The 11820-nt window shown below is 38.2% G+C and overlaps 1 protein-coding gene and 1 long non-coding RNA gene across 2 annotated transcripts; both read left to right on the top strand.

The window, feature by feature from the left end:
- The first annotated feature begins 840 nt into the window (after positions 1–840).
- On the top strand, positions 841–1860 carry LOC125372354. The gene is made up of 3 exons (XR_007218086.1): positions 841–950; positions 1097–1129; positions 1749–1860. It is a non-coding gene; the product is annotated as an uncharacterized LOC125372354 (long non-coding RNA).
- A 570-nt stretch (positions 1861–2430) lies between these two features.
- On the top strand, positions 2431–11425 carry LOC125372462 (sushi repeat-containing protein SRPX2-like). Its single transcript, XM_048382536.1, has 5 exons — positions 2431–2444; positions 5001–5143; positions 8092–8265; positions 9846–10028; positions 11118–11425. Exons 1-5 carry the CDS (start codon positions 2431–2433, stop codon positions 11423–11425), a joined length of 822 nt encoding a protein of 273 aa, XP_048238493.1.
- Positions 11426–11820: the final 395 nt, after the last annotated feature.

Below are 11820 nucleotides of genomic sequence, written 5' to 3'. Positions count from 1 at the left end.
AATCCTTTACCCATGGTTCCGTGGTTGTCGTGTGTAGATCACAACTGTTTCCAAAACCTTTCAGAGGAATTTATGGTGGGTATTTTCTTATCACTGCCATTGGTTGAAATTAATGGCCTGTAAAATTGTTTTTCAATAGATTTGAACAATTTGTTTTGTTTTATGAAATTATTTTTCTTGTCCCACTTTCTTCTTCTTTCTGTCCAAACCTTTAATTTTGCCTTCAGAGTTTCAAGAATTTGATTTAGAATTTTCCCTTTCGTTGTCTTCTATTTTGTTTTCAATTTTTTCCGAACTGATTTTTGGCGTTTTGACATTGATTGCCGTGATGAACGTAATTTTAAGCAAAGTTCTGTCCAGGATTTTCCCTAGATATTACCCTTTTGTGGTTCAATGTCTTTGGAAACAGTATGGAGTTCCTCCAGTGTTCGAGCAGCAGCATAGACGCAACAGTTAATATCATGCAAAGAACAGTCCGCATTGAGAGTAACAGAAATAATGTCATTTAGTTTATCAAGTTGATTCTGCGGAAATGATTGGTTTGTTTGTTTTATTGGCCTCCTATTATCACCACATTCATGACGGATAATCTGCACTGCAATGAATTACTTTCGTAACAGATAACATATATATTTCCTTCGTAACCAGATACATGTAGCATGTACCGTGACCTTTACAACAGACGTGCTTGTCGTAAGAGGCGACTAACGGGATCGGGTGTTCATTGCGTGGAGCGATGCTCATGATGTCAATAACTGGATTGTCAGATCCAGATTAGATTATTTATAGACCGCCATCATATAGCTGGAATATTGCTGAGTGTGGTGTTAAACAACAAACAAACAAACTACAACAGACGTGTACTATTGCGTGTCATAACAGTTTCAGATTTGTTTTCAGATCCTAAAAGAGATTGATGGGGCTGGGATTTACGTCCGTTCTTTTAGCAGGTATTGTGTATTTGAATGGCATATTATCGTGTAATGATTAGGTATATTGTCTATTGTTAATCGACATAAAATCAAATCATCATCTATCAATGTTTAATATTACTCTAACAACATTACCTATAAACATATGAATATATGTGTTGCAGTGAGCGTACACTATGCGTGCTGCTGTCATCGACGTGAGTATAATATGTTCTGTAAAACAGTTTTGGTGCTTATAAACAAATGCAAATGACATACGAGCCCATGATCAGCGGATAATATCAAATCTAAGGGATGCATGTACGAGAAATAGTTTCATTCTATAGTAATAACATTTCTCGAACTGAGTACTGAACAAAGCAGTCAGCAACCTTTGAGCGAAGTCACGAAGACCTGTTAACAGCCGATGGCCACTTTAGTCCTCTGTAGTTTACAAGAATCAGCTGACACGTACACAGGGTGACACGCAAGTCCATTCATGTACATTTGTGCTTACATAGCATATGCATGTACCATCCTTTCTTATTCATTATCTCAAAGCATATCAGGTGATATAAACATGCATTTAAATGTGCTTGTTTGTTCGTTGTTTAATGCCGCACCCAGAACCTTTATATATGAGCATCGACCCAAGCAATTGAGATACGATGATATTCACGCAACCAAGTCAAAGAGCCTGACCACACAGTCCATTTAATCTCCTCTTATGACAAGTGTAGGTTGCTGAGGATCAGTCTTCTCATCCGGAATCCCTACGGGTAACCAACTTAAATATGACATTATGATTGGTCATGTACTTTTACTATTTCTTTTCAGGGCGTCCACCTCCATCTCCACCAACTCCATGGAGCCCAAGTATAAATACAAATTATTTTGCCGACAAAAGAAAGGTTACAGCCAATGTAAAGTGGCCCGTTCAATCAAACAGGTGATTAGGCATTCAGTTTTCTATTCAATTCAATAATATAACGTTGGTGGGCACGGGTGGCCCAGTCGTCTAAGGCACCGCGATTCGCTGCAGAGTTGCGGCCCTTGGGCACGCCAGAAACCTATGATTGTGGGTTCGAATCCCGGTTCACCCCAAATATGTTTCTAGGTTTGTCAGCACCATACCCTTGCTCGTGGGCTTCACCGAAGTGCTAAACGTCTGAGACCTGCATCACTTCGGGCTTTCCTCCCACAGTAAGCTGACACGCCGTGATATAGCTGGAATACTGTTAAAAGCGGCGTTAAACCCAACTCACTCACTCACTGATGTCAGGATTGATATGAATTTATATAATACTAATGTATGGACTGATATGTTGCTGATGTCAGGATTTATATGGATTTATATAATACTAATGTATGGACTGATATGTTGCTGATGTCAGGATTGATATGGATTTATAAAATACTAATGTATGGACTGATATGTTGCTGATGTCAGGATTGATATGGCATGGATGTATGGATTTATATAGTACTGGTGTATGGATTAATATGTAAATAGATGAATATGGGAGATTTCAGGTAATACTTGTGTGGATGTTTGATTTGAACACGTCTTTGACTTCAAAGCTATTTGTATTTGACCTAACATACATGAATGTTGAGTCATGCTTGTACGCGCCGACACCAGAGATAATCGGTCTCGATTATTTGCCGAAACAGATTACATTGTGGGGAAATGTTGCAATGTATATGACACTGCCATTATAAAGTTAGATAACTGATCCATTTTCTGTCACTTCGAGAGTGGTTTGTATCCAGTCTGTCTTAAATTTGGTTGAGAGGCGACATGGTAACTCAACCTGTAAGTCTAATCCCAAACGCAGTTCAGTGACGTTCGGTTGTCGGCTGGTATTTCAAAGGGTTATTTTGAATACAATGGGATTAACAATTGGGTTTAACATCTTATAAAAAATGGCAAATTAAGTAATTATAGACATATGCATGTCATGGCTATGTGTAACAATACTGTTTGCACACAAAACACGTTGGAAATCGACGAAAAGGTGTATTTAAAGTTTACAAGACAACAGAGAGTTTGATATTTGGTGTTTCTCCATATGTGACGTCAGATAGTTTGTGTCACAGTCAGCGGCTAGAAGTAAACTTGATATATACTGATAGTAAGCGGCTAAAAGGTGTACAACAAAACATTACAAGGTTTGCTTAATTTTCTTTAAAGTGCCCAGTTGATGTTAGCTGACGAAGCAGCTGAGCTGCATACCTTCAATGCCTGTCACATTAAAGTGAAGTGTAATGATGTAAAACTACAATGTTTAAGCATATAAAGCGCCATATTTGTTAAAATGTTATTATCAATGTTTCATTAATTCAATTAATTCAATCAATATCTTTGCTGACAGTTCACGTTTATTGTGTCATGGATCCAATATAGGTAACCTAGATTTAAAATCCAAACACAGTGTGTTAATGTCTTACATAACTCACTTACTATTTTGGGGTGAGTTGGTTTTAACGCCGTTTTGAACAGTATTCCAGTTATACGGCAAATATATCAGCAAATCGTGGGAGGAAAGCCCGAAGTGATACAGGTCTTAGACGTTGACCACGTCGGTAAAACCAACGAGCTCGGGCATGGTGCTGCGAACCTAGAAACATAACCGGGGCGAACCGGGATTCAAACCCACGATAGAAGGTTTCCTGCGTGACCAAGGTTAGCATTTCTGCATAGGAAATTGCGGCACCGTAGATGACTTGGCCACACTTGCCACACTGATTTTGAAGGAACAGAACTTTCTAACAAGTGAGACAGTTGCAGCTTCCTGATTTGTATTTAATAAGACCAGTTTCGTGATTTAAAACAATGTTACTTATCAGATGAGATGAACACGTAGATATCACCCTGTTCTTAAGAATCTTCATCGGCTCATAACCCTCACGTCAACTAAGTATCTGCCTTACGATTCCAGACACCAAGACAATATTGGCTTATAGAACTTTCTTCAGTGGCTTCTGGAATTCCCTTCCAGTCGACCTCAAACAAGGTCCAAGGAAAGAAACATTCTGAACATTCAGAAACTCAAACATGATTCTGCACCCATCTTATGTAAAAATACTGGACTAACTGTCATATCGCCGCTGAGCAGCGAACGCCTTGGTGGAAGTTAGGAACTTTATGATAGCTACTCCTTGAAAAACTGAGTCTGGGCAGATTAGATATAGCACTACGATTGATTGACACCCATTTCTGTACCGCCTAGCTGAACGGAACCATCAACAAAATAAACAATGACATTGAGATTATGTCCCACAAACTTGGCTCGTTTACGTACACTGTGGAATGCCTTGTTTTCATCTTGACATGCTTCACAAGAGGATCATCAGACAAATAAATGTTTGCAAAAGTGTACAAAACAATTCTATCATGAAGAGCCCCAACGTTAATCAAACCACGCCCTCCCCTTATGATTAGTAAATATAAGCAATTGAGGGAAGAGCGAGGGTGGTGGGATCTATTGTCTGATATGACTCTTTGTGTGAAGGTGTCAATACTCTGAATTTCTTGTTTCGTCTAATCAACAAATTTTTTTAAATCAAAAGAATATGAAAGGACGGGTACAGCATATGTATTTGTGACTTTAACTTTATTGCGAGCGTTCAGCTCTGAGATTTTCTTAAGTCTACATTTGTACTCTGCCCGACGTTTTCCCTTGATTTGGGCATTCTGGTGTTTGTAAAAAACCTGCATCCCTAAGTACGTATAGGCCTGACCTTCCACGAGATGTCCAATAACTCCTCCTTAATTTTATGACGTCAGTTTGCCATAACCATGCATTGGGAAGCCTCCACTTTCAGTTTCTAAGGTCATCTTAAGTGCTACCACTGCCTCACTTACATTCAAGGGTGTTATGTCTTCCAAGAGATGATATTCTTCATACTCCCGGTGAAAACCTCACCTAACACAAAGCAATATCTTTGAGGCCACAAACGTTTTGATTTACCATCGGACACGTACACTAGTCACATGTACACTTGACAATGCATATAAAAAACACGACATCATACACACATGACATTTCACTCGTTGTTAATGCAAATGTATCATATCGTTTTCAGACGATGTTTCGAGCTGACCTTGATCAATGGTTTCCCTCCTGGTACTCCTTTAGCTGAGGGGAAACACTGCATACAATATAAAACCACCGACACTTGCACTCATCTTTGGTCGATTTGCCCCGACAAATGTTTTACGGTTAAAGGTAAGTCCTTTGTTTTATTCCCTTTTGAATAATTATGTTTACATACTGTTGTTATTCCAAGGGTCACGACTGGCCAAATTGTCTAAGACTCTACAATTTCACACGTCCCTTGGGTGTGCCAATGATGGTGGGTTCGAATCCCAGATTTGCCCAGGTTATGTGTCTCATGTTTTCAGCACCCATGTTTTCGGTGTTCACCAAAGTGATAAAAGCGGGAAAAGTATAAAACCTACATTACTTCGGGCACTCCTCCCACAAGAAGCTGACACACCGTGACATAACTGTTTCAGATTCAGGATCAGATTCAGGATCAGATTCAGATTCCATATTCTCATGTTCAGAGGAGAGTGAACAAATATTACATATACAATACATGACATCATCTCTATGGATGACACAAGACACTTATAATGGATACGATGTACTATTATAATGCATTTGGGCACATTCTTGATTTAAGAGAATGTTGGGACAAAGTAGTCTTCAGATGTAAAAGGGTTATGCCACGTATAGAAATTTGAAGGGATATTTACTGATCTGTAAAAAAGTTTGACATTTAAACAGACAGTGAACTAAACTCACTCACTGACTACTTGGCTCATGGCATTTACAAACTGACGCAACTCTGCACAGCGAATGGCGGCACGTCAGACGACTGAACAACCTCTGCCAACCCGCCTCCTTGACTGTAACACAGATGTTTGTTTTGTTTGTTACTGTAAAATAATTGAGTCTGGACCAGATCATCCAGTGACATCATGAACATAGATCCATGCAATTGGGAAACGATGACATGTAATGAAAATCACCGAACCTGACCCCTCGATCCATTTAGTCGCCTCTTATGACAACCATTGGTTGCTGGGGACCTATATTCTCACCTGGATACATATAAATGAATTAACATATCAAGATGGCAAGATGCTGACCTCATGTAACAGGATACTAATGAATCGTGATGGATAGTGTTTTCATGTTTCTAGTGTTAAGGAGATTCTCTTGTTTATTAAATTAGGAAATTTATAATAATTTTCGGGTATATAGTGTTTTCTTAAGGACGTAAATAATCACACCGAAATAGATAGTGAAATTCGTCGGCTATTGCGGGAGAGTTAAATAACAGGCAAGTTCTTTCCTGTTTGGAATGTTCTGTCAGCGGCCTGTTTCAGTTGATAACATGTCCTAAAATTAAGTAAAGGTGACGAAACAGTTTTGTTTAGTAAAAGATATCTTTATGGTTTTGATAATGTATGGTTGATGCAAGATGTCGGAGACTGTGATGTTTTTATGTATACATTGAAGGAAAGAACAAGAGATTCGTTTATGCAAGAATCGCCAGATTGTATATCTAATTCACCCAGGCTACATTCATATTGCACTTACAAATCCTTACCACAACCTGAAAAAATATCTATCATTGATTAAGACTGTAAATTTAAGATCTTTAACAAAATTTACTTGTTGTTTAAATGATTTTAAAATACATAAATATAGAATGTCTAGTCACCATGACTTTGTCTATGTCTAGTGACCATGACCATGTCAATGCAATTTCTATAAAGAAGACTTTGATGATGAATACCACGCACTATTTATATGTCCAGCTTATACTAACTTAATTATAACTTAAAGGTATTTGCTCTCGTATTATTTTCAAAACCCTACCCTGCAAATGTTTGTATTTTTACTCACAACAAATGACAACTTTTATTTCAGCTAGCTCTTTATATTGATAAAATGTTTAAACTTAGAAATTCCAAAGCCAATATTTACTGAAGCGCTCTGTCACAATATGTCAAATATTATCCAACCATCTGTACTATTGGCCTCATGGTCAGACTATACGAAATAAATTCTGTTCTGTTCTGTTCAGATATCTTTCAAAGTACACTGTATAAATGCGGTTTTAGGTGCTGATAGAGGGTGCCTTTTGAGCGATATGTGATCTGGCCTATCCATTCTTGAAGAATTTCAAAAAATGGCTTCAACATGACGGATTTAACAGGAGAGAATGAGTGAGGATTACTAAATATGTTGCCCAAACCACACGTATCATAATATATAATAAAAGTAATAAACTAATTGAGAAAGTTGTTTTACTGGTTATTGTTTTATGCCAGGTATTTGTCATTCTTTTGTAGACTTTATTATGAAGAGACATCCAACCTTAAATAAAAGCTACAAAACCCTGTTCATATATTCATGAGAAATCTCTGCCAAAAGCCTGAAATTAGAAATGAGTTCTGAAGCCCTATTGCTATCTTCATAAACGTACGATTTCGTATCCTCACATTTTCAGACCCGTATAATAATATTAGGAAAATCATAACATCTAAAGCAGAAAACAGACACTCAAGGGGAAGATAAATATCTCTTGCCTTTTTAAGTATTATATACAAAACATTGCTTTGAAGCATTTCCTGTGGATGTTTTAATTATGATTAACAAACTGTATTCCCAGGTAAATAGTATACTCGTCTACAAGTTCTAATGTCTAATGACTTTTCTTGGTCAAACACTGTTACACGAAATGCAGCTCCTTGTTGTTGTTGTTGATGTTGTTTAACACCGCACTCAGCAATATTCCAACTATATGACGGCGGCCTGTAAATAATCGAGTCTGGACCAGACAATCTAGTGATGGACATCATGAGCATCGATCCACGCAATTGGGATACGACGATATGCATCAACCAAGTCAGCGAGTCTGACCACACGATCCCCTTAGTCGCCTCTTACGACAAGCATGGGTTGTTGAAGACCTATTCTACCCCGGATCTTCACGGGTCAATTCCATACAGTGTTTTTGCATATTATTTCATTATGTTTTCAAAATATGTTTCCCCTGAAAGGTAAGTTCACAAAAATGAGGGCATTCAATTGACATCTACATGTGGTATTTTTGTATGATAGCAAAGACAAATACATTGTCATTTGTTTCATATTAGTTCACAGGTGCCCCGTATTGATTTATCCAAACAACGGAAAGGTGAACTGTCTTCAGGGGAGGAAGTTCGGAGACACATGCAAGTATTCCTGTGACAAAGGCTATAATCTGGTTGGATCAAGACAAACTACTTGCGAGATAAACGGATGGTCGACACCGCCTCCGACCTGTAAAGGTTTGTAATAAATACAATGAAATGATCTCTCTGATCCGGACTCTGGCTAAACCAGTTCTGTCAACGCCGGCCACACTTACGGTCGCGAATTTATTATGTTCATTTAAAATCAAGGAAAATCTGCTTAATCCGTATTTTCTTGACTAAGGTTTACGGACTGGAATTTTATGGCAATGGACAAGTCATCATGTACATGTAATAAACGCTCTCCAGATAAACGATTCACACATCTCACTCGCACGTCCGGTAGGACGGTTTTATCAGTAAAAAGATTATTCACAATTTAGAAAGATGCCGATTGATCCTTTGTTTGTTTGTTTGTTGTTTTACGCCGCACTCAGCAATATTCCAGCTATATGACGGCGGTCTGTAAATAATCGAGTCTGGACCAGACAATCCAGTGATTGACATCATGAGCATCGATCCACGCAATTGGGATCGAAGACATGCATCAACCAAGTCAGCGAGCCTGACCACCCGATCCCGTTAGTCGCCTTTTACGACAAGCATAGTCGCCTTTTACGGCAAGCATGGGTTGCTGAAGACCTATTCTTCACGGGTCGATTGATCGATTGACGTGTATGGTACATGTATTTGATATGATATGGAAATACCGCAGGGAATACACTTTGAAATGCCCTGTACTGATGCAGTGATATGATTGTAAGCACACTTCACATTTCTCAAGTGTATATCAAATACATGTTAGGTGATGTGGACAAGCATGTCAAGACCACATGCTTCGGAACCGGGGGTCATCTTGTCACTAGCTGGGTTAGCATAGGGTAATATCCTAATGTATTTGTTAGAAGATAAAGTACATGTAGGATGTTAAGAATGAACAAGATGTTTGTTCAACAGATCAGCAGGAAAAGTAGAAAAACTTACTCAGTGCAACGAAAACCAAGTGATTGTTCGCCTAAGTGACCCCAATCATTAGATCAATTGGGGCTTAAAGTACTAAGAAAAGGTGATTTGGATTCAGAAAGAAAGTGAAAGTGAATTGATTGTAATTGCATGCTTCAACATTTGTGAGCAGCATATGTGACACTGAATGTACACAATAGGAATAATTCCGTCTGTGTCAACAAAGTATACGAGGGTGCTTTAATAACGAAATGGAAACACAATCCGGATTCATTAAAAAAGACGTGTCATTTGGAATGGTAAGTCCCCTATTTTCCTCACCTGCTTTACAGACACCTTTAATAAAACGCAGGGACGTTGCTTGAAATAAACATAAATATATAGTTAATCAATTCTGGTAAGTGATCTTAAAATAATTGCATTGGTTGAAACATTCTCTATGAAATGACTCAATGAGGCAGTTTCGATGGGAAAAAGACTAATAAAATAATTTAATTTCACGTGTGTCCAATTTTCGGTCAGCGGGTCTGCAAATCCAGCAATTTAAAAGGATGTCTGCCTGATTGTTGTTTTAATCTCCTGCATTAACGCCGTGTGTGCCAGGAAGTTAAATATCAGTGACTTCACATATGTCCAACGTTAGAAAATACGGTATCTATCTTACGCCGAATGTAGACGATATATTTACATGGCATGGCTGTTTCTGCTTTCAGTAAAATCTTGCAGTGCTTTGATTCCTCCAAAGAATGCAGGCAAATTTGAGTGTGACAATGAATGGTTTTATGGAAGTGTATGCCAGTTGAAATGTGACCGAGACAGAGGATACGCTGCAACAAAAGCAAGATACGCTAAATGCGGTGAACAAGGCTGGTCCACAACTGATTTCGAATGCGCAGGTATTTATTTGGTATAATTTCATCTGACAAACTCAAATCCGTCACCCGTAAGAATGACATGGCCGTAACACGAATCTACATCCTACATAAGATTGGTCTTACTAAAGTTTGTCAAATGGCATGATATATAATACCCTCTCACTTAGTGCAGAGATCATCTTTACATGTATGTGTTAACAATGTAGACATGTGCACAATACATTCTATGGCGTTAGGCATACTTGGAATCGAACGGGTCAGCACATTAGGGTTAATAGGTGACAAGGCTCAGGCGACTTTGCAGTCCCAGCAAATTTGATTTAAGTGGTTAAGCTCCACTTTACAAACCGTGTGATCAATCTAGCTTATCGTCGTGAATACACAGAGCCAATGTCTCATTCCGCACATGGCCATTCTTCCAACTTTTGGAAAGTACTGGTAATGGGCACAAGACCGTGGAGCATGACCCTGTCGTGAAGTCGGTTTGAACAGTATCTCAGCTACATCCTGGTCTATCATTTGAACAATATTTCATTTGTGTCGTGGTCTATACATTGAACACTATTTCAGTTATATAATGGCTTTATAAATCGAACAGTATTTCAGTAAATTCATGGTCTATCATTTAAACTGAAATTAAACAGTATTTCAGTTATATAGCGCAATATTAAATGAACAGTACTTCAGTTATATCAGTGTATCAACTGAACAGTCATATTGCGGTATATTAATTAAACAGAACTTCAAGTACATAATGGTATATAAATTGAACAGTATTTCAGCCATAACACGTTTGAAAGTAATGCAAGGCTTAGATGTTTACCATGTTGTTGAAACCCACAAACACGGGTATGGTGCTGACAATACAAAGATCATATCTACTCAGGGTGAATTGCGTATTCGGATCAACGCTTATACGATTCCTGTAGCCGCCTGTACAGCAAATTTCGGCGCCTTAGATAACTGCCGTGTCTTTGCCGTATGCATTACATGGCTCATTGAACACAGGTGTTTTCATATGCCATTACGCAAAATAGGTCAGATGGTCAGATATATTAACGTATTTTGTCTTTCTTCTTATGGTTACTTTCATTAATGTACTTTGTGTAGATGTGGAACCCCCGGTTTTCAACAATTGTCCATCACAGAAGATACACCAGACATCGGACCCGGCTAGTAACCTCACAAAGGTGATATGGCCGACAATAACGGTATCAGACAACTCTGGTCAACAGGTGACCATGACACCAACGTTTGCTCACACTGTGACAAGCATCGGCGGCAGCTTCCCAGTTGGAACACATATAGTGCGGTTTGATGCCAAGGATGCAGCTGGCAACAAGGCAACGCAGTGCATCTTCGTTGTTAAAATTGAACGTATGTTAAACATGATACATAGAATGTACACAAACAGTTGATCCATTTAGGGATTCTCGTTTAGAATAGTTACCAAGTAACCTATCCCTGCCACACGAGGCTACTAAATAGATGACTGGTGTGTTTTGCAGTGAAGATATAATCAGTAATTATATATTAAAAACTATAATAATACAGAAAACGAGAAGACATTAGTTTTATGATAATTAATCTAAAACGAATTTTATGAGTAATAATATTTTCAGTGGTCTAATTCTATCTATCTATGCATAACAACATACGCTATAAGCGTCGAATCAATTGCCTAAGTTGTCATTGATGTTTTGAATATATATAGAGTACGTCTATTTAGTTCAGTTTTAATTATAAATGACTTTGACACATTGACCTACAATTCTTACTGCCATGTTATTATGCTGAATTTTATTGAAACATT

This window comes from Haliotis rufescens, unplaced genomic scaffold (genome assembly GCF_023055435.1).
Source record: "Haliotis rufescens isolate VD_foot unplaced genomic scaffold, xgHalRufe1.0.p SCAF_4, whole genome shotgun sequence".
NCBI classification, from domain to species: Eukaryota; Metazoa; Mollusca; class Gastropoda; order Lepetellida; family Haliotidae; genus Haliotis; species Haliotis rufescens.
This window is presented reverse-complemented; position numbering and strand designations above follow the sequence as displayed.